The following is a 23243-nucleotide window of genomic DNA, read 5'->3' on the forward strand; positions in this document are numbered from 1 at the left end:
AAAGCATGACCAAGTATCTTTTTATTTCCTTTTCCCCCAACTAGTTCAAAAAGTTACCTAAGGAAAAAGTGGTCAAGGTTGAATTTAGAAATGTTTCAGAAGGAAACGTAGATGCATAAAGAAATAAAAATTCAGATAGAATACATCAGTCAGAAAACTAGAGTAAATGTTTTGTGACACAACAGGAACTGGGCAAAGCACAGAAATTTAAGGAAGGACATCTTTTAATGTTTGAAACCAGTCTTTCTGTGGTGACTATGAAAGCAAGAAATACTACAACAAATAACTATGAATGCACATTGTACTCTTTGTAATGTCCCACACAACAATTTCTGTATTATCATTTACATCTCTTAATACTAGCACAGCATTCTGAAGTTGCCAAGCATAAGTTGTATGCAACTGAGTGAAAAGATCAAAATCTACTCAGATTTCCAAAAGAACTGCAGAACATGGAAAATGACCGTCCCAAACATGTCCATTTGTATAATCATTGACAAAAATATAAGCCCATATTGTTATAAACAGCATGGTTGTAGTGCCTACTGATGCTGTACAAAGGATTCCATAGAGAAAGAAACTTATGTATAATAAATGGTTCATAGGCCAGTCATTTAGTTTCCATTTTTAAACGTCTTTCAAAATGGTTGATGCTCATGAAAAGCAATGTCCTGACAGTCCTGGGGTCTGTGTATTACAGGGACACTGATGAGGGTAGTGATGTTTTCCCTTTGATGAGGAAGACAAGAGTTCAGGGTCCAGGATTTGTTTAGAACATCCACCCCTCTTCTGAATTTAGCAAAAGGGAACCAAATAAAAATAACTGGACCATGCTGAAGCCACATCTGTAGAAACTGAAATCCATTCCATTGTGAACATGTTGAATTTTAAAAGGTGCCGTTTTTTGTTCAAAGTGTGGATTTTAATGACATCTTAATAATCCTTTAGAAACATGCTGCTGCTCAGTGTAGAGAACAAAAGTGCCGCCAGTTCTTCAACTGTAAGATAAGGTGTGTTTTGCAAAAATAAAGCATATTAAATCTTCATTTTGTAGGTCGATATTAAAAAAGGTCCTCACGTAGCTGGTGCATAAATGTCGACTCATTTGCTTCCTGGAAAGCAGAAGAAAGGTAAGTACTTAACAGAAAGTCGTGGAAAAATGAAACTGGTAATATTCGAATTCTATATACTGAAGATGTCATGTTTTCTAGTAATTAGCCCAATTTCTCAAGCTGTGGAGAAAAGTTCTATGATGAACTTCATGGATAAGGCAATTATTTTCCCATTCCAGGATACACGGTAGGCTGCTTCCCAGCTCTCAAGAGCTGCGCATGGCCAGATAAGGAGGGGTAGCTCGTTAAATCTGCTCTAGATGAGCATTTCCACTCTTTGCTGTCCCTTCAGACCATCCTCCATTTAGCGGTGTATATACTGCTACTTTCCAAAGGACTACTGGCTTATTCTCTTTGTGATCCATTGAGCAAAATCACACCTTAGCTCCACCATCTTTGCTTTACTCCCTCTTGTACATCCATCTCCTTATTTTTCAATTGTTTATAAATCTTCCCAAAGGCATAATTTATTATAATATTTGAAACTGAAGCTTGTTTAAGGAAATCTATATCTGTGATTCTTCTAAATCTAGTAAATTAGGTAATCTACAGAGAGCAGTGTTCTCTATTTGTAAAGAAAAGAAAACAGACATATCATTGTGTAAAGAGCAGTAACCTTTCCTTGTAACAGTCAAATGTTTAAGCCAAATCAATATACTTGTTGATAAAGACACTCTAGAAAGTTTTCAGTCTTTCACCTTAATTTAGCCACATAGAGACCCAAGATATTGGACATTCAGGGCTCATTAAGCACTGATGAAATAGATCCTATAATTTTAATAGAGAATAGTATCAGAAAATTTTTACAACTACTATATACTTCATTTTGAAAAGCATATTCTCCCACTAGAACAAGGTTTTGTTGTAAATTGGCTTTTCAGTGAATGATCTCTTCTATCTATTATATAAATGGTCATATGAAGTACTTTGTTTAATCATAACTCATTTGTTACTGGACTGATGACAGATCTTAATGGTGATGCCGTATTTCCTTTATTTATTATACTGTGAATGTATTAAGTCAGCATTTTGAATACATTCTGTCCAAAAAGATTGTAGGCAGAATTGTTCAGTCTTCTTTGCAGGGAATAAGTATAGGCCGACAGCATCGGAACAAAAGGTGGAGTTGCCTTCCTAGGCCTAAGCTCTCAATCTCACACACACACAAAAATATTGGTCCAAAAATGCCACTTCAATCTTCAATTTGACTGATTCACGTTTTGAAAATGGTTAATTTTGCAGTTAAAATTTACAATTTTCTGGAACGTCTCCAGAAGACAGAAGGATGGATCCATGGCTATTGGAAACTCATAAAATTTTATTAGGTATTTTTTGTGATAATTCATGTAAAATATTTAGCATGATTTTGGCACATTAAGTAGTTCAATAATTATCAGTGGCAGCTTCAGAATTTCTATATAAGACAGCTTACGGTCAACAACCTGATTGAAAGTAGAATAAGAAGACTTGTTTTGAAATTGTGATTTTTCATAGCAAGTATATTGCTTTTATTTAGATTCCATATTTTTTTTGATGTTCCTGGGAAGGAAGGGTGGATGGAAGCTATGGGTAAGTGGAAAATCCCACCCCACCCCCCACCTTCAGGCCGTACCAGTGCCACGTATGATCATTAAAGAAAGGCTTCCATTTAGGAAAGATAGGGTCAGACATTAATTCCTCTATGTACAAGGGGGCACAGGCACTAATGTCTAAAACACAGAGGCCTGAACCGTCTCTTCAGTTTTGCTAAAACTCCTATCCACATTTACCTGATTTTTCCTGTAAACTCTGAGTAATTTGGTTTTACTATGTTGAACATTTTTTGTCTCTATTTTCTTGTACTGTTGTATTCAATTCTAGCTCCCGAATTGTAAGCTCCTGAATTGTAATCATTCATCAGGGCTTCCACATCATGATTTTGGACAGCATGGCTATATGCAGCAACTCTGTTTTAATATGCTATCTTCATTTTAAAACAGCATATTTTTATCTTACCTATATCATTTGAGTTTTTAATTCTCATTAATTTTTAGCTTACCTAATTTTCCTTTTTATTTTCTTTTTTCCTTTGTAAATTTCAGTCTCCCCAAATATCTACCATTTTCAGCTTCACATACCCTTTCCTAGTCAGAGATATATTAATTATTTGATTTTTTAAAATAACTAGCTAGAAATAATTAAGAAATAAAATTTAGTACATGTATAGCTTTTGTGCAACATTCTAACTTTTCAAAGGTGACAATTTCATAATTTAGCCCATTCCTCCCAGAATAAAGATGAAATGTAGTGATCTGCTTAATATTAATAGGCCTTATTACTCATTCAGTCTTTGTTTATAATTTACCTTAAGCATCTCAAAACTTCAAGGATGTGTTAAAAATGATAGGTGACTAGACATATCCAGAAATATTTGCAGCCTAGTTTATAACCTCTTTTTGATAAAATGGAAACTAGTAATATATAAACTAATGTTATTAAAGCCATATATAATTTTTGTTATATACTTACTTAATTTACTCTCTTTGATCTGCATGCACAGTATGAAATCGTAAAAACAATAAACATCACCACACCAACACTGAGTAAGGTAATTTCTACCAGGCCAAGGAGGTTTATTTTTCCAGTCACTTGATTTCTGAACATTTCTGCCTTCTCATCACCAATGGTACCGGTCTGTAATCAAGTTAATAAATAGCTTTATTTGGTTAGATTTGAGAACAAAATACTCAACTCTCCACTTAAGTGTATCACTCTTTTTTTGAAACACTGCATAGATGTTAGTCATCTTTATCTGTAAGACAAGCCAATGGAATTCCGTTTGCATGTCAAAGAAGGCAATAAATGCCAAGGTAGAATACTTAGAGAGAGAAATATAATCTTCCTCCCTTGTAACATGTCAGCTAGCATTCTTCAATATACTGATTTCATTGATAAATACAATGGTCTTACTGGAATATTCTCCAATTTTCCAAAGGTTGTTTCTTAGTGGCAGAGGAAAATGCCAAGGGTCAACAGTTTTCTTCCTCTAAAGGGTTATGCAGTTCATTTCCTAATCCTGTGTCTAATCAGTTCCCTGATTTGTACTAAAAATATTTTGTCAGGCACTAGATAGACTGCCTACATCTACTCTAACCTGGTTTTTATAAGTTTGATTGATTGGCTTTTATTAGCACTACAACATTCACATTGAGTTATTTGGAGTTACACATTTGCATGACTCTTTCCTAACACATGCATTATGACAGGAAAAATTGTTTAATAAACACATTATGAAAATAAGAACACTGAAATCTAACATAATCGTGATACTTCTGTGTGATTTGGTATTCTCAAAATAATTATTATATAATTAATAATATATAAATCTCCCATATATGCAATGGAAACACAAGTTCAAATACTATAGATGTGTATTCAGTTTTCAAACATCAAAAACTTTTTCTATCTACTGAGAAGTTTACTGTTTTTAGTGACTAAGCAATAAAAATACTAACCTCATTAAGCCAAAGAATAGGCACAAAATAGTTCTGCTTCAGACCCTTTAATGCTCTGTAATAAACATTGAAAACAATTATGAAAATATATACTAATATACTACCCATATATAACAGAAATGTTAGTAATTATTAGTGAAAATAAATGTTCAGAAATTAGCTGCTCTTGAAACCTGGTTAAGTACCTTGATGTTTGTTCCCTGTAGTGAATCATTTAAATTTTAATATGGTTGTTTCTCAGACATCTTTCACTCTTATAAATCTTTCTAATACAGATTTCTAATTAGACTGACTTTTTCTAAGCATATGTTTTGTCCTTTCAACAAATTATACCCAGGAAACTAAGATATGAATGCTAGAAACTATTCTTTTGAAAATATTTGGACAGCTAGCAAAATGAGCAGTGCCACAAATACTCATTCCAAAATATGTGTAAATACCATTTCAATACACACTAGATATAATTCTAAATTACAAATGAAAGTTATAAGCATTTAGTAATTATTTAATGACATAAAGCCAAATAGAAGGTGAAAGTTTTATTATTTCCACTTCCTATCATAGATAGATATACCCACATTCTTACAAGGAGGTAGTAAAAATCATAATGAAACTTTTTCCAAGGGACTCACTCAATTTTTCTTGCTGGCTTGACCAATATGTTGATCTGCAGCCGTTTTGCAAATCGTAAGGTAAATCCAGTTATCTAAAAAGGAACAAACTCAAAAATTACCAACTTATTTTAAAAACATTCTTTTATAATATCCAAAACTTATTTTTACTGTTGTATAGAACATAAGGTGAAACTGTTGTACTTAAAACTTGTGAAATGTATTAAATAATTAATTGGACTTATTAAATATTACATACATAACTCTCCATAATTACATTTTATGTGTATATGCCTGTGTGTATACAGATGTATACACACATGCGTATATATGTGCACGTGTGCGCGCACAATTTTTTGCCCAAACTACTGTCAAGGTTTTAGTTAGATTTTTTGATATTTATCTGAACTGGTTTTGGGGGATCAACAACAACAACAACAACAGTAGTGAAACCTAGAACTCATGTAGTCAGTTTAAATCCTGAACTATATATTATCAAATATATATTCAGTCAGAATCCATGTATCGTCCATATAATTATAATGCTACTTCTGTCCTTATTTAAATTGAAATGTGACTACTAAAATCCTGGCATTTCATTTAACTGTTGACAAGGGAATATTAAAATAAAACTTAAAACTGTTACACTATAGGAAATTTAATAGATTTTTTTACACTAAGTATATCATAGATCTTGCCTCAAATACACATATACCCATACAATTTTTTAATCCCTCATAGTCTACAGTGTCCCTTCATGTAAGCAATACTTGCAGTTAAGTATAAAAGAAGCATAAAGGAGTACCTTATACCAAATTGTTTTAAACTGATTAGAATCTTTTCCATCATTGTTATTCCTGACCTTTGCTGAAAAACTAAAATTGAATTAACTTGACATTTCATAAGCAACAATAGGAAGAAATCAACGTAATTTTCATTGAAATAAAAGTAATTTATCAAGATTGTGATACAATAAATATGATCAATAGATGTGATTGGCAAAAGGAGAGAATTAAATTTTTCCTTCATTTTTAAAAAACAATTGAGATAAATAATGTATTTGCTTACAGGTTCAACATCTAAGTACGTGCTGTGTTCTTCTTCATTTGGACTTAAGCCTTCAATAGGTTGTGAAGTTTCAGGACTTGCATATAGAAAATGAGGAAGTGAAATATACACGGGTTTTCCTGAAAACAAGTTTTAAGAGACAATTGGTATAAATTGTTTTCCTCATTTCATATACCACTTAGGAAAGACTTCCTTGAAAATAAAGTTTTTTAAGTTAGAAAGAGAAATGCATAAAGTTGGCTTTGAATACTAATTGGGGGATGAGGGTGAGGGAAAATTATTATATCTGATTGCTTTTTGATCAAAAATAAAATATAAATTTCTGCATCATCTTACTAACCATTCAGTTGATGTCTGTTTATCCCTTAGGTGTTTATTTTCAATATGTCATGCTTAGCTGCTGAACACAAAGTTACAACCATATACCTTCATGTTTCAGGCAGTAGTATGTCTCTGGACTGAGAATTTATTTAATTTAAGAGGCTTTTCTTTCTTTATTCTCACCCATTCCAATATGAAGAAGGTAAGCAAAATAAGATAAGACTCCAAATTTCATGTTTGAATCAATTCTTGTCTCAGAGACACCCTGAAATATACTTATTTTTATTTACCATTTTCTAGGGTAGAAAAGGTTAGAAAAACATCAGATTGGTAAGTTGGGATGCTCAGAATATTCTGGGAACTATTTTCATTTTTCCCTAAATCTAAAAGCACAGGGATTCTGCAAAGAAAACCATCAAAAAATGAAAAGGCTACCTATGGGATGGGAGAAAATATTTGCAAAACACATATCCCATAAGTGATTGATTAATGTCCAAAATATACAAGAAATTCACACAACTCAAAAAAATAAATAACCCAATTAAAAAATGAGCAAAGGACCTAAAGAGACATTTTCCAAAGTAGCACTGGGAAATATCAGTAGGGTTGTACCTAATAAAAACTAAGTTTTGCAACACTGAAACAATTGGGACCTTGAAAGTGGTACAAAAATCAAACTAAAAATATCCTACCACCACCTTTACTTTCTGCCCTTATTGCTTTCACACTTTAAATTTTTGGTGGAAAGGATTCCTGGGTGAAGTTTAAAGAAAACTACAAATTATGGCATGGATTGTGACATCAAGACCTTTTACTCACCGTCTTTGCATTTGCCAATATCTAGCACACCATATGAAGTACAATTTTTGGAGATAATTTTTTCTGTGCAGAAACAGTGGTTGTCTGGATTTTGAAGTGGAGATGCAAAAGCCAAGGATGGAAGAATAAATCTATACACAGGGATTCCTTTCAGATTAATTTCGGCTCCAAACACAGCATAGATTGACCTAAACACAGATAAAGATCTTCATTCTGGGAAACTGAACTTCATTCTGGACATTCTTTTTTTTTCTTACTCTTAAATTTATATTATTGCTTTAAATTAGAGAAACTGGATATGATCTTGTTGAAATTCTTGCTTAATTTTTAGGGAAAAAATTCTTGTGAAATTCTAAGATATACCAGAACTCAATACCTGAGTATGAGCTCTTCCTACCTTTGTTTTCAAAAGCTTCTGAGAATAATTTTTGCTTGTGAACTACTATGGAGTGTTTATACTGAGGACATTTCTCAGAGTTTCCTTTATAGATTAAATATTTATATGACTCCCTCAAGTCCTCTATTTGTGCCCAATTTAAATTAAAGAAAAATAAAATTTCAATCTTCTACAACTTAATCCTGGAGAGAAAGGCTGCTCACTTGCTGGGGTGTGTGCATATGGGTTTTGATATATATCTCCTACACTCCCCCATTTACCAAGTGTCCACCATAACGCCGGCAATGTACCGGGACTCAATACATGTTTTCTAATCTCCAGTTAACTCTAGTTGAAGAAATGCTGCTCTTTTCAGTTTTACAGATAAGGAAAAATTCAGAGATATTACATGCTTACCCACACCACAAGCATTTAGAAACAGGGCTAGGATTCAAGGATATCGGTGTGTGTGCCAATGCTTTTGTAATAGCTGCTAGGCCCCATCAATTTGAAAAGGTGCTATACTGTCTGTAGGGCACATTAACATAGCTCTGTGACTGTGGTATCATCCTCTTCGGACATCTTTACAAAGACTGAACATGCCTTTCTAGACTTGACTCTTATTACACATACTACTAGTTTAGTAAAAGAATGAAAATAGGGGCTTCCCTGGTGGCGCAGTGGTTGAGAGTCCGCCTGCTAATGCAGGGGACACGGGTTCGAGCCCTGGTCTGGGAAGATCCCACATGCCGCGGAGCAGCTGGGCCCGTGAGCCACAATTGCTGAGCCTGCGCGTCTGGAGCCTGTGCCCCGTGACGGGAGGGGCCGCGATAGAGAAAGGCCCGCGCACCGCGATGAAGAGCGGTCCCCGCACCGCGATGAAGAGTGGCCCCCGCTTGCCGCAACTGGAGAAAGCCCTCGCACGAACCGAAGACCCAACACAGCCAAAAATAAATAAATAAATAAATAAATAAATAAGAAAATCCTTTAAAAAAAAAAAAAAAAAAAAAAAAAAAAAAAAAAAGAATGAAAATAGAGTTCTTGCTTAGAAATAACGAAGAAGAAAATGATTTGCATTATGCAAAATATCCTCCATCTTTCAATTTTTTAAAGACTTATGAACACATTATGAATTCCATATTATATTTCTTCTTAATACATCAAGAAAAGACTTCCCTAAATGTACTTTATTTTTCTCAAATCACATGATTATTAAGTATGAGCTTCTTGGTCTGTGTTTTATCTCTTAGGGAAAGAACTGTGACTTCGAGAAATACATCAATGTCTTTGTCTTACCTGCAAATGTCAGAGGAGAAGAATTGCAATACCTGGGTCTTCTCAATGAAAGGTGGAAATGATGCTGCGTCTGTTTAAAAACCAAGCCGGTGGCAAGGGATTAGGTGTAATGTGTGTCCTAGACAAACCTAGAAATCTTGATTCCAGCAGGGTTAAGAGAAATATAATGCAAACTGCATATATAATATTAAAATTCTCCGGTAGCCACATTTTAAAAATGAAAAAAGTATCTGGTATATTTTATTTAACCCAACATACCCAAAATATCATCATTTTAACATACAATCAATCAATATAAAAATTAACAAAAACCTCAAAATCCAGTGTGTACTGTATACTTACAGCACACTTCAGTTTGTACTAGCTGCATTTCAAGTGCCGAATTGTGGCATGTGCTAGCAGCTACCACATTGAACCAGTCTGTACACTATACACAATCACTGGTATTCAATTTCATACTAAATTTTCCCACTCCTTAAAAATAAATGAAAGTTTGGCAAAATCGCACGTTGTTAAAACCGTGATTGTGTGTTTTGAAATCCTCCACCTATCAGTAGAGTGGCACTTTTCTTACCTTGAGGTTCCTTTAGAACTCATTTTGGTGAATGTTGTTCTTACTTTTAATAATGATTCATTCACCTACCCTAATGTCTGATTAATATTTTTTAAGTCACTTATTGAAGTTCTCTCACTAAACAGAATTTCATGCAAATGGTTGGAAAATGTACACATCAAACTAAAAAGGGCAGTTGTTGAGTTTATTGAATCTCTACTATGGGTATGATCCATGCACAAACTGGATATAAGAAGAAATAGTTAGATAATTCCTCCATTTGCTCCACAAATGAATATCACCAAAATGAGCCACCACTGAATGTGTCTGTTCAAAACAGTAAGACCCAGCCTTCAATTATGAATACCATGCTCTTTTTCTGGTAACTGCACTAACCTTGTGATCTTATTACATTTCATTTATATTTTTTTTGATAAGTGAAATGTAACAGAATATCTCAATGAACTTGATACTGACATTGAGAGAATGGGATATTGAATATTACCTTAAATTCCACAGACAGGCCCCTGAATGGGCATTGTCTACAACTGCTGTCCCAACACCTTAGCCATTAAAGGAAAAGAATACCTTGAAAAGCTTTAAAAATGATCTGAAATATTATTGAAAATTGTGTCATAATGACACCAACAATTACCATGGGCCATGACCATAAGATAGCTGATATTAGCAGGGCTCTTTTTTGTAATACATTCAAATGTAAATCAATATTTTCATTTTCTGTCTCTTTAAACTTATTGAAGAAGGTAGAAGAAGTACATCTAAATCATGATAAAAAACACCTTGGAACATTTTCCATTTCATTAGTCTCTTTCCTAGTGCCATAACTAAGAATCTCTCTCACAGGGATTCCATCAGAGTCCTCTGGCCTGTTCAGTCTACCTTTACTCCTAGTTTGTTTTACCGCTTTTTTCTTCTTAGATACTTTTAACTTCATGCCTGATGCATATGTATTTATATTCATTTATAGTCATTAACGAATCTTCTAATTCCTGTTTTAAAAAACTTCTCGGGCTTCCCTGGTGGCGCAGTGGTTGAGAATCTGCCTGCTAATGCAGGGGACACGGGTTCGAGCCCTGGTCTGGGAAGATCCCACATGCCACGGAGCAGCTGGGCCCGTGAGCCACAACTACTGAGCCTGCGCGTCTGGAGCCTGTGCCCCGCAACGGGAGGGGCCGCGATAGTGAAAGGCCCGCGCACCGCGATGAAGAGCGGTCCCCGCACTGCGATGAAGAGTGGCCCCCACTTGCCGTAACCAGAGAAAGCCCTCGCACGAACCGAAGACCCAACACAGCCAAAAATAAGTAAATAAATAAATAAATAAAAAACTTCTCTACTTCTCTGTTTTGGACAAAGTTTTAAAATATATTTTTAAGCCCATAAACAGTAGTTTACTATTTAGAAGAAGCACAGTATATTTTTCTCTGTATCTAAGAACTGAAGTTTATGCTTATGAAATTACTAGAGTTAGTGGTGTTGGGACACCTGACTATTTGCAGAAATGAATTGCTGAGAAAGGACTTCCTCACCCATCCCCCTGACTCAAAGCACTACAAAGCAAACTCAACGTTTCGGTTTGCTGTTTTCTTCTAGAAGAGTGTTAACAAAATTAAATAAACATGCAAAACTCAGCAATACGTTTGTGAAAATGAACATTCTCTGTTTCCTTTTTATGCCCTGCCTTTTACATAACTTTGTATTGAACATTTTTCATCTTCATTATATGACTTTCCTATAAAGTATTGTCTCACTAGCTTTGTAAACATTATACTATGCTTCTGCTTCTTAGCAGCTGAAAGTTCACCTCTGATTTTAATTACCTCATGGGATTCGATTCCCATTGCTTTTTACCATCTTAATTCTTAAAATAATAGGCATATGTGTACTTTGCTTTTCTTTAAGGAGAATAATAACCTGGATCTACCACACACTAAATCTAAATTCATAGTACCTTCTTTCTTCACAACTCTAATTCAGAATGTTCATTTCTGCATACATTTTTCATGGTTACTACACTTATAACCTTGTTTTGTTGCTGCTGTTGTTTTCTCTCTCATTTCTGATCATCTCACTCAAAAATCCATGGTTCTGTCTTAACAGCTTCACTGATTCTACCTCATATTGAAACCTCAGTTTGGATGCATGTTTTACTTTTGTACTTATCTTGATTTTTTAATTCTTTCAGTTTTAAACTATTATCTACAGAGTATTTACAAAAGATGCAGACAGTAACTACTACTCTAAAACTTTCTAACCCCTGACTTCTGTGGCCAGGGAGGGAGTTCAATTAAGTAAAGCTTTTATGAAGCAAACATTTCCCCAGGAATGCAGTAAAGGCTCATCCTCAATGGTTAATCTTCAGAAATCCCATCACATTAGACAGACATTTACTAAGCCTACATAAGAACAGAGATTCTGGATTATGTTGTAGGGATACAAAGATAGGTAAATGCATACCCTCAACCTCCAGAACATTGTAGGTACCCTGGTGGATTTGTAGGAGAAAGGAGTTGGTTTCACTGTGATTATTACCACAAAACAAATGCCCTTACCTGTACCATTAATCATGTCACAATAACTTGGCCAGTAGGAGAGATTCCTTAGGAATAAAGAAAAAAAGAAAGAAAGAAAGAAAATGATCAGTCTCATTTCAACAGCACCTTTTCACATTACATTGTCTATTATGAGTCAGTACTCCTGCAAAAATAATATTGATTAGACTAGATGTGTCAAATGCTAAGTTTAAGAAATGTCCTAAGTCATTTGGTCTACATTTTGTTTGAAGTTTGTATCTTGTTGAGATAAATGAAGTGCCTGATGCCATTAAGTGGCCAGATTATACAATAAAAGCTGCCAAAAGTTGGTAGTTAGAAACAACTTGGAACAGAGTTCTGCAAAAAGAAAATTGAGAAGCACTTATCAGAAATTTAGCTCTCTACTTAGGGGAAAGGTTTTTTGTTTTGTGTGTTCAACTGAATAGGAGGAAAATATTAACCAGATAACTGGTATAAACTCAGTATGAGGGAAGAGGGGAGTGTGGAGGAGGACAGAAAGAAGCAGATGTTTGATCAGTAGAGATTAGAAATATGTAGATAATCAATTTACACTTTTCCCCTCTTTTATCTCTTACGTGAGTGGGCATTAAAGTAGGATGGAGTTTATTAATTTATACTCTGGTATCTGCATAAGATATATGTATCAACATATATATCTGGAAACAATAAAAACAACAGTAGTGATAGTTTCTCTGCACACTCAGCCACTTTTTGGTGATGGAAAATGGGTTTTTCACACTCCCAACATACCATCCAATAAGATGTCAAGGCAAGCTATTGTTTGTTTGTTTTTTTTATTTAATTAATTTATTTTTATACAGCAGGTTCTTATTAGTTATCTATTTTATACATATTAGTGTATATATGTCAATCCCAATCTCCCAATTCATCCAACCACCATCACCTCCACTGCTCCTGCTTTTTTAAACAGAGTAAACTTAATCATGTTCAGTCTTGCCATGGTCAGTTAAATTAACCTCATCATAATCTTAAACTCATGTAAAATTCTTATTCCAATTTGGAGCATTTGGTAACTCTCCTCAAAAACTCTCTGTAATATTGAAATAGAGGAAATGCTCACTTGCCTCAATATATAGTGATTTCCCCTAAAATGAGCATTTAGATGTGTTCATTTTCCTCCATTAGAATTTTCAACAAAAATACATGACTATGAACTCTGTAGAAGAAAAAGGATTATACGAGTGTTTAACTGTTTTAGGCAATTTTTAGATAGGAACGCAGTGTGAGGTAATGTTTACTTAATTAATAAAAGTATTTCATCTCTTTTGATTTTGATTATTCTTTGTCAGGAAATCACTGACCTAAAAGTCATTTTAACTTTGAGGAGAACAGGCTTTTCCCTTGATATTTATTGGAGTTCTTCCTATTTTAGACATATGATGAATAAATTAGGTGTACTCCAGATAAACAGGCACGAGCTAGGGGAAAGTAGGAAATCATGGCTGTATGAACATATCTCATTCTACTGCTACTTCACAGGAGGCGTGCTCCTTATTTTCAAGTTTAATATGTCAGTTTTAGCACTTGTAATACTACTTCCCTTATTGCATTGATAAAGTTTTTAAAAGCTAAGTTATCAATATGGAAAATTATTTCAAGAAAATTTTGAAGGGAAAAGTCATGAAAGTGTTGGCATGGATTCATTAAGCTTCCACCTTTATAGGCACATTTAGTCATGTCCTTGGAATGGACAATTTTTATTTGACATGCTCGGTTAAAATAAAAAAAGCAGAAAGATATATTTTCCTACTTACTAGACGATGGAGTTGATGTACTGATTTTCTTCCTTTTCATTTGTGGTTATGTAATTGTATGAGTGCATGATAACGCTGGTTATGCAGCAGAGATGGAAGTAGTTTCTTTAGATTTCTTTATGTAAGAGAACCTGTGCATAAAGGTCAACCCTCAGTGGGGCTGACACTCAGCACCTATGCACTAGTGTGACCAGTCATCACAGCTAAAGGGTTAACGCCTGGCAGAACAGGAGTTTCTAGGGCTGAGATACAGGCATAGGTTGGTGCCTGTGCATTACCAGTTGTTAAATAAGTTTCTTGCCTGCCTTAGAGTATCCTAGTGACACACACACACACTTTGTGTGAATACTTACTTTTTGCCTTTATATGTGTCGATTATGGCAACTTTGCTTATGTCATCCTTTCCGCTGAAAACTTTATAAACTCCGTCTGCAGTATTGTTGTACTGAAAAGATATGTACAAGAAAAAATTACTTCTACAACAAGCCACATTTTCCAAGTTATCAAATATGTAATTAACTTACTTACACATTTCTCAGTGGTTGTTCATAATTATTTTATATGATTTGAAATACATATGTGCAATAAAGTTTTAAAATGTTTGGTCTTTAACATTTTAAAAAGACGTAATATAAAAGGTGCCTAGAAATAAGTGCTAGATGCTGAGACAGAAGGAAACAAATAGCAAAGCTGACATCCAACTCTAGTACACCTTTCATAATTAAGCCAGAAAGGCCATCTTAATCACTACTCCTATTTTATTGAGGTGAGGGGATAATGAACAAAACCTATGAGAACAGTGACAGATTTCTAGAAGTAGTCTCAATGTTGTGATCTTTAATAAGATAATAAGTGGTTATGAAAGATTAGGTCACAAAATTTTAAACAGAATTAGCCAAGGAAAGAATTAAGAATATTTGCGTTAAATAATAGTAAATGAATTTATTATCCCTTAAGGCTTTCTATATTCATATTTGATTGATATATGAACTTGCAATCCTAAAAACCACCTAAAGTAAAATAACAACCATGAACTGGAGAATATAACTAATACGTCATATAATGCCAAATGAAATCACAGTCATATTTTCAATGCAATAGTCACCTTGTCCTATTTATAATTCAAAACATTATGCTATAACTAAGTACATAACCAAGTTCACATTTTTCTTTATCTCCAAACTGCCGTTTCATGGCATTTGTAGATTCCTAGAAGTTCTTATCAACTAATTCTGTGAAAATATGACATTGCTGATTTATCAATCTGCTGTGCAATTTCTGGTGACTTTTAAATTTACATTGAAATAAATTTGTAACAGGTCTAGAGAAGGAAGAATGATACGATGAATACAATTAACAAAAATAAAAATATGGTATTAAACTTGATTTTATCAGACAGGAAATCAAAACCAAAAACAGTGTTCAAAGTCTTACCAGCTTATAACCTTATTTTTGACAATTGTATATTTATCTAAGAGTGGAAACTTGATTAAATGTGCTAAATTCAGATAAGTAAATTCTCCCAACTAAGAAAACTAAATCCATGTAGGTAGAGACTTTTAAAAACTTAGAACATGTATTCCCAGATCAGAAATAGGGTTAACACACTAAATGATAAAGTTATGAATTGCCAGTGCCATTATATTTATCCAATTAAAGTCTAACAGTATCGACATTCATATTTTGTACTCACAGGATAAAACACACCAACTGTAGTGGTAATAGGGTATGGAACCAAACTCAAGAATGGATCCTTATAACCCCACAATAGTTCTTTCAAAGTTCTCTTTTGAAACATAGACGATTTTGACTTCTTGATAAGTGAATTAAGTACTCCTTGAATAAATACGTTTGGGTAGAGGTGGGGTGCGGCCTGCAAAAAAAAATCACCATTTAAGACACCAATTGCAGCATCAGATTTTAAACAAATAAATGGAAAATACTAGAATTAAGCTTGATAAAACAGTTTTCAACTGTATCTTTAAAATGACTGCCAAATCTTGCCAAGACTAAAAGTGTATTTTTTCTTCATCTCTGAATGATTACATTTCTCTGCCTCAGTGTGAGCCACAGGAAAAGACTTTCAAAGTTAAATCCTACTTTTTAAAAAATACACTTACAAAAAAAAGTTATTTATTTATTTATATTTGGCTGTGTTGGGTCTTTTTTGCTGCGTGCTGGCTTTCTCTAGTTGCGGAGAGCGGGGGCTACTCTTCTTTGCGGTGCGCGGGCTTCTCATTGCCGTGGCTTCTCTTGTTGCGGAGCACGGGCTCTAGGCGCGTGGGCTTCAGCAGTTGTGGCTCACGGGCTTAGTTGCTCCGTGGCATGTGGGATCTTCCCCGACCAGGCCTCGAACCCGTGTCCCCTGCATTGGCAGGCGGATTATTAACTACTGCGCCACCAGGGAAGTCCTAAATAATACACTTTAGTTTTCTAATTCAGTTGATTATTCTATAATCTTGTTAATTTTCCAAATGAGTGTAATTCAAAATAATGCCGTAAGAACACATTTTCATAAAAATGACAAAATAAATGATATCTGATGGTAGTTCTAATCATGAGATTAATTACAGAGGATGCTAGAGTATTTCAAAACCAGTAATTTCGCTGTTTGTCTACTCACTGCTACAGCCAGATTGAGAACAGTGAAAGTGTCGCTCTCGGTTCCAACTGATAGTGAGGGTTCAAAGATGGCACCATTGGGCTGCAGGAAAGAGACTGTGTGGGTCTCAGAGTCCTGGGTTATATTTTCCTTGGCTAGATAACGAACTCTGAAAAAAAAAGTAAATAAAATTCAAAATAATTGTTTCAAGTGAACATTAAGTCTCATGCCGTTCATTCACGCAACAAGTAATTTTTGAGTGCATAGACTATGTCAGAAATTAGGCTAAACAAGCAGGTTAAAATGATATATAAGCAAATGCTGAGTTTCTAGCAAATCAGAGAAGGTAAGGTGGTGTGGGGTGGGTGGGGAGGTGTCTTAGAGGTGCAGAGCAGGGGAGAAGGAATACGTGTTATTATAGGAGTTTGCACAGAGTCTGTGGGAAAACACAGAACAGGTACAAACCCAGGCTTGGGATGGTTACGGTGGGGATAATGGACAAGACACAATTCCACATAAGTGGTCTGAATGACAAGGAGAAGTTTAGTTCGGTAAAGTAGGGTAGAAAATAGAATGTAGAAGATTAAGGAGTAAGAACATGGTGTAATTTTAGATATGCAAACATTTCACTATGGTTGGTTTACAGAGTTAGAGTAAGGAGAGTGGTGGAAATAAAGCCACTGAAATAAACAAGATCTCAAACATAAAAGGGTTGTGTCCTGTACTCAGATATTTAGCTTTTTATCCTGAGGGTCGGGAGGAAGACAACAGAGAGGTTGAAGGAAAGGAACAGTAACAGCACGTTTCCATATATTAGAAAGATTTCAAAGTGCACAGCCTATCCACCACTGGCTTTTCCATAATTTCCAGTATTTTAATGAGAATTAAAGATAACTAATGGAATATAATTTCCACTTTAGAGATCATTCCCCTCCATCTCTGCCCCATATATTGTATACTTATTAGTTCTAAGCTCCTGGCTTTAAAATCTCTAGGCAAAGTACCAACTACTTTTTAGGAATGTGGTGAAGGGTTATATATGGAAAAAAATCTTTTGCAAGTATAAGATATTTACTGAGATGAAATAAGGTATACATTATTCATTGCTATATCATATATCTGAATGTCTATTATGTGAGGTTCTAATAGTTATCTGTTGCTATCTAACTAAGGTAAAGACTGAAAAAGCATGGGACTGAAATGGAAAAAATAAAACAAACCAAAAACATGTGACCTGATTTCAATCAGGTATAATAAAAATGTAAATTCCTATAAGATAGGTATTATGTGTGTTTTGTATCCCCAAGCAGTGTCTGGTACATGGTAAGTTCTTGGTAAATATTTTTGAATGAATAAATTTATTGTTCACATTCTTTAAAAAGAGAATTCACAAAAAATAGAAATAGATTTTATTTCTAATGTAATTTCATCAAGCTTTATTATTTATTCTTCTTGGAGTACTGTAGACATGCAAAGAATATAAAAATCTGGAACATCTCCCTGGAGAGTCTACTACTCGTCAATTACTGTTTTCTATTAGATAACTGTATATTAAAATTAGATAACATATTAACATTTAAAATTAAAATACTTTAATTTTCAGGATTATATATATAAAATAATTGAAATAGCAAAATAATTGTGACCCAAATTCTAGTCTACTTAGTTATACTTACATTGTACCAGTAGATGGCACTGACGAACAGAAAAATCCTTTAAACTGAGGCCTGGGTTTAGAAGGTACTTTTAAAAAGAGAACCTAAATCGCTAAAGTTTTGGTTTAAAAATTAGAATGTATACAGGTTTCAGAAAGTGTTGGTTAATAAGGCCAAAGGGAGAAATTTGCCTCAGATTTTGCTTTCTATGTACTCCTGCCAAAACAAAGTAATTAAAAAAAAAAAAAAAAAGATTGGATCTGAGAATATTCTGAAGGAGCTACCAGGTCTTCATAGAGATGGTGTAGGTTGGAACATATATAATTCAGATCTCTATCCAGGCAATTTTATGCTTTGACCCATGTCACATCTTGTCAAAGTTTCATCAAGCTCACTTTAGCAGCCAAAAGCCAAATAAGCCTGTGGTTCTGTTTGAGGAGAGACATCTCCTCCACTTAGAATTTCAACTGAGTTCAGGGTGTAATTGATGGGCAGGCAGGATCACCTCAACACGTGGAAGACTCTCAAACTATTAACTTTTTCGGAAAGGTAAACAGTCATTTTCCCATCATTTAAGGCATCCAAGCATACACTAAGGACTGTTTTGTTGACATCACGAGACAAGATGACTTGTAGTTGATCACAAATTCCTTTAACATTGTTATATAAATAGGAGTTTATTGTTTATGTACTTTAGCTGCAAATCCAGCTTCTCTTCTCCAATCCTCTTCTCACTGCTTCTCCAAGTAAATCAATTATATCTAACCCACCCCCTTTCATCCCTTCGAGAGCAAGGTTTAAGCCTCCAAGAATAAAGTATGTATTAACTGTCAACTATCAGAGCAGGATTAGGACTAGATTCATTATGTTTTTCCATACCCCAATTAATATCTTTAAAAGTAAAAACTCCTCCAAACAAACAAAAAATTAAAAACTGCGATGAGTTCCCAAATTCTAAGTATTCTCTTTTATCACATGTATTCGGTTCTCTTAGGGTATGATTTTTAATCAGTTATGCTTAGATTCTTACTAGGTCATATGTGAATTCTACATTTTCATAGGTACACATCACAGCTACAACATTTTTTGGATGAAGGTATTCATACAGGCTTTTCATAATAACATAAGAACTATAAGACCATGAAAAAATAAAAATATTTTCCAAGGTGAGGTGTTGTTTTGTTTTGTTTTCTGGTTTTTTTTTTTTTTTGGTAACAATGAAAATCATGTCTTCTTTGACAGAGCTGTGAATAGTCGCAGACCTGTGCCTGGAGACAGGAGACGTGGGGATAATTTTTGGGACAGAATAGGCACCAAGGCTCTTGGCAGCTTACATATCATGTGCTATGGCAGCAGGCATCACCCTGCCAACTACACTGTTACTTCATTATATTTGAGTGTGAGTTGTCAATCTAGAAATATATTAATGCATGGAAAGGAAAGAAATTATATAATCATAGACTATCTGAAACAGATAAGAAAGTAAAACTACGAATTATAAGAAATCATTACAAATATGAAATTTTGTAATAATACTTGATCATGGCATATGAGTAGTTGTATTATTCTTGAGGAAAAACCACTCATGTGTATAAACAAATGATACAGCAGGATTAGCTATGTTCACATATGGGCACCATAAATATATTCCTAATACCTGGATAAGGTTAGTGTTTTTAGCACCTCAACCTCCCCTTTTCTTACTTTGATAGTTAGAAAATACACATAGTCTATAATTTAGACAGGAGAAAATGTACACAAATATCTAAGAGTTACCTGTTCCTAGGTTTGTGTGAACATGGACAAATCATTTCACTTACCCTGGTGTCAGTTTGTTTTAAAATTTACAAAATGAAAAGTTCTGGCTAATTATTTCCCCCTACTTCCAATAGCCTACGATTGTATTCAAAAGTATGTTAAGGCATGTAGATAAAGGTATAGCTTATTCAGTCTCAGTACTGAAGAAAACATAAGAATGAAACTACTGAATAAATACAAACACCCACATGACCTGCAAATTAGTTTGACTAGAAGTCCTTAGCAGGTATTGTAGTTAGGTAGAATCAGTTTAATGCTGTGGTTCTCAGAATTGAGTGTGTATTGCAATCCCCCAGAGTATTTGTAAAACTCATTGCTGAGCTCCAAACCAAGAGTCTCTGATTCATTTGGTCTAAAGTGGGGCCTGAGAATTTGCATTTCTACTTAGTTCCCAGGAGATGCTGATGTTGCTGGTTCGGGAGCCGCCCTTGGAGAACCACTCGTATGACCTACACTTTCAATTTTACGATTTTAAAGTGCTCTGGTTTTAAAATTGTGATAGATGGTTTTTTATTTAGCATGCATATTTTAGACTTGCTGAGAATACATGCCACAAGTGTAAAACTCCTGTAACTTCCTAAATGTAGGGCAGTTAATTGATGCTGGTAAATTCATAATAAAATATATATTTCTTATCATCATTAAATCCTTAGATTAGGGTTTTATATAGGCAGAAACAGAAATTTCAGTGTATATTAATGGTAAGAAAATAACAAGTACATTTCAATACAGTGACATTTGTCAAGTGGAAGCTTTTTCAGAAATACATATGGTCAAGGAAAGAATGCCACTTATTGCGGGGACTCGCTCACCGGTACGTGTAAGGACCTCTTTGCTTAACTTTAATTTTGCTGCTGTTAACTGCCACCTCCTCTGGATTCTGCACATCAAAGATCCAAAACTGTCTGTAAACTGCTGTGCCTGTTTTAACCCAATTTTTAAAAGCAATTGTACCTTCTTCAAGGACAGTTTCCTATGAAAAAGAAAACAAGTTTGGGTTATTTCTTTGTAGTCAATATGGGCACTTGTGGGAGTTGAAAACCATTAATGAGTTCGTGAAAGAACCAAGCTCAAGTATCTTGTTTGTGAGAACCTCTGCAACCTGCCACAGGTTGCGACAGAAATGTTTTCAACACATTTGATAGCAATAGCTTTTCGTCAACCTTTTTTTTTTTTTTTATAAATCTGATAAGAATTTTTTTTTAATTTTATTTATTTATTTATGGCGGTGTTGGGTCTTCGTTTCTGTGCGAGGGCTTTCTCTAATTGCGGCAAGTGGGGGCCCCTCTTCATCGCGGTGCGCGGGCCTCTCACTATCGCGGCCTCTCTTGTTGCGGAGCACAGGCTCCAGACGCGCAGGCTCAGTACTTGTGGCTCACGGGCCTAGTTGCTCCGCGGCATGTGGGATCTTCCCAGACCAGGGCTCGAACCCCTGTCCCCTGCATTGGCAGGCGGATTCTCAACCACTGCGCCACCAGGGAAGCCCTCGTCAATCTTTTACAAAGAGAATCAGTGTGTAATATTGCAGACAGGTCTGTCGCTTGTAAGACCAACCATTAGCAAGCTTAGAGTGACCTTATGGCAGTATTGCAACAGTTTATAACACAATTTATTAAGCTAATTTAAAGCTTTTCCAAAAATTTCTTATCAGGTTGACTATTAATTTCTCTTCTGCCCTCAGTGAGATGGATTGAAGAGGCAAAACAGAAAAACTGAGGGAAAATTCTAGTGGTATTGGAAGCTTTTTAATTTTCTTCAGAAGTTGGATACTTGAGGGGAAAACCACTTAATATTTGTTAAATTAAGAAAAACACAAATTTGACTTCTCCCCTTCAAAACCCTGCTGAATGAGGCTTTCCCAACTCTCAATACATTTGCAGAAACCTACTAGTACATGCTTCTAAAAATTACAAGTTTAATTCATTATCATTAGGTTAATACTTTTTTTAAAAAAAGGATGAAATAAGGAAATTTTCATGTTATCCTTTTGTGAAATCCATTAAAAATCTTTGATGCTCCTTGTAATAAAGATAGACAAATAGAAAAAATACCAATGACAGAATCAGAAAACCCTACATTAGAAATCTCCCTTGTGCTTCAGGAGCTGGGACTGAATAGAAAGTCACCAAACCCCTTGGGTCAATTTCAGTATCTGTCAAACGAGGGAATTATCATAGATGCTCTCCTGGATTCCTTCCAAGGCTTTCACTCTCTGAGCAAGAAGCCTATGAAGCTCTAGTAGCTAACGCAGACAAAGGTGACTTTGTAGCAGGCACTGTTTCCAAGTAAGTACCTTGGGAGGAATGCCCAGGTGTAAAGTTCCAACGTACCTTGCTGCCACAGAAAGAGGAAGGAAAGTATTTCACACAAAATGAGCCTAATAAGACCTATAAATAGAGGGACAATCTAACTTCTTTGTTTCCATCACCTGGAAGCATCAATTCATAGAATGATGGATCAGGAAAGGACATTGAACATTAGCACATTTTCTAGTAGAGCGTGCTGAGGCTCTGAGAAACCAGGTGTCTGACCCACGGGTAACCGAGGCAAATACCTAGAAGTAGAATCATGACGAGGATCCTAGTCTCTGACCCTTAGGCTGGTCCTCTTTTACACCGTGTTTTTACTATTTTTTGTTCCTGTCACCTCTGCACTTAGTTGGTAGAAGTCAAGTTAAGTTTCATATCTTCAGGAAACTTTACTTATTACTTAGTGGAGAGAATAAGGGAATTCCTTAGAGAAGAACAGGGCATCAGCTAAAATGCCTTTACAAAATCCTGTGCTGTTGCAATCGTTGCTGTTGCAGTATACACTGGGTACATTGGAGCTGCTAAAGCGATGTTAGATCTTCTTACTTTTTACAAGCAGTTGTCCTTGAAAATCTTTTTATTTGCTCCTAAAAAGTCTATTTCCATAGCAAGCTCAAAATTAAGACAAAATTGTGTACAGATAAAGTATTAATGCTATTCTTTTAAATGTAAGGGTGTTTACCCTAAATGATGGGGCTTTTGAAGCTGAAATCTATATGGAAGCTGAAAGCTGTGTTAATTTACCCATTTCAAGAGACTTTTTGAGGGGAAAACTCACACGAACATACACACATACACATTATTACTCTCACACTATAGAATGTTACGGACTAATATATATAGTATCAATTGTTTATCATG

The 23243-nt window shown here is 34.9% G+C and overlaps 1 protein-coding gene across 7 annotated transcripts in view; it reads right to left on the bottom strand.

Moving 5' to 3' along the window:
* Nucleotides 1-206: 206 nt before the first annotated feature.
* The window catches only part of LOC103018708 (platelet glycoprotein 4), a 113976-nt gene continuing 90939 nt past the window's right edge, over nucleotides 207-23243 (bottom strand). For all 7 annotated transcript variants that reach the window (XM_057550142.1, XM_057550141.1, XM_007187124.2 and 4 more), the window contains exons 4-15: nucleotides 20886-21046; nucleotides 16622-16769; nucleotides 15692-15871; nucleotides 14352-14443; nucleotides 12221-12267; nucleotides 9098-9167; nucleotides 7426-7613; nucleotides 6286-6404; nucleotides 5239-5312; nucleotides 4607-4661; nucleotides 3621-3785; nucleotides 207-1112 (exon numbers count right to left, since the gene is read on the bottom strand). In XM_057550142.1, the coding sequence (XP_057406125.1) occupies nucleotides 3621-3785; nucleotides 4607-4661; nucleotides 5239-5312; nucleotides 6286-6404; nucleotides 7426-7613; nucleotides 9098-9167; nucleotides 12221-12267; nucleotides 14352-14443; nucleotides 15692-15871; nucleotides 16622-16769; nucleotides 20886-21046 (1299 nt within the window). In that variant the 3' untranslated portion in view covers nucleotides 207-1112. The remainder of the gene's footprint in view (nucleotides 1113-3620; nucleotides 3786-4606; nucleotides 4662-5238; nucleotides 5313-6285; nucleotides 6405-7425; nucleotides 7614-9097; nucleotides 9168-12220; nucleotides 12268-14351; nucleotides 14444-15691; nucleotides 15872-16621; nucleotides 16770-20885; nucleotides 21047-23243) is intronic.

Source organism: Balaenoptera acutorostrata, chromosome 7, assembly GCF_949987535.1.
Source record: "Balaenoptera acutorostrata chromosome 7, mBalAcu1.1, whole genome shotgun sequence".
In the NCBI taxonomy this organism is placed as follows: domain Eukaryota; kingdom Metazoa; phylum Chordata; class Mammalia; order Artiodactyla; family Balaenopteridae; genus Balaenoptera; species Balaenoptera acutorostrata.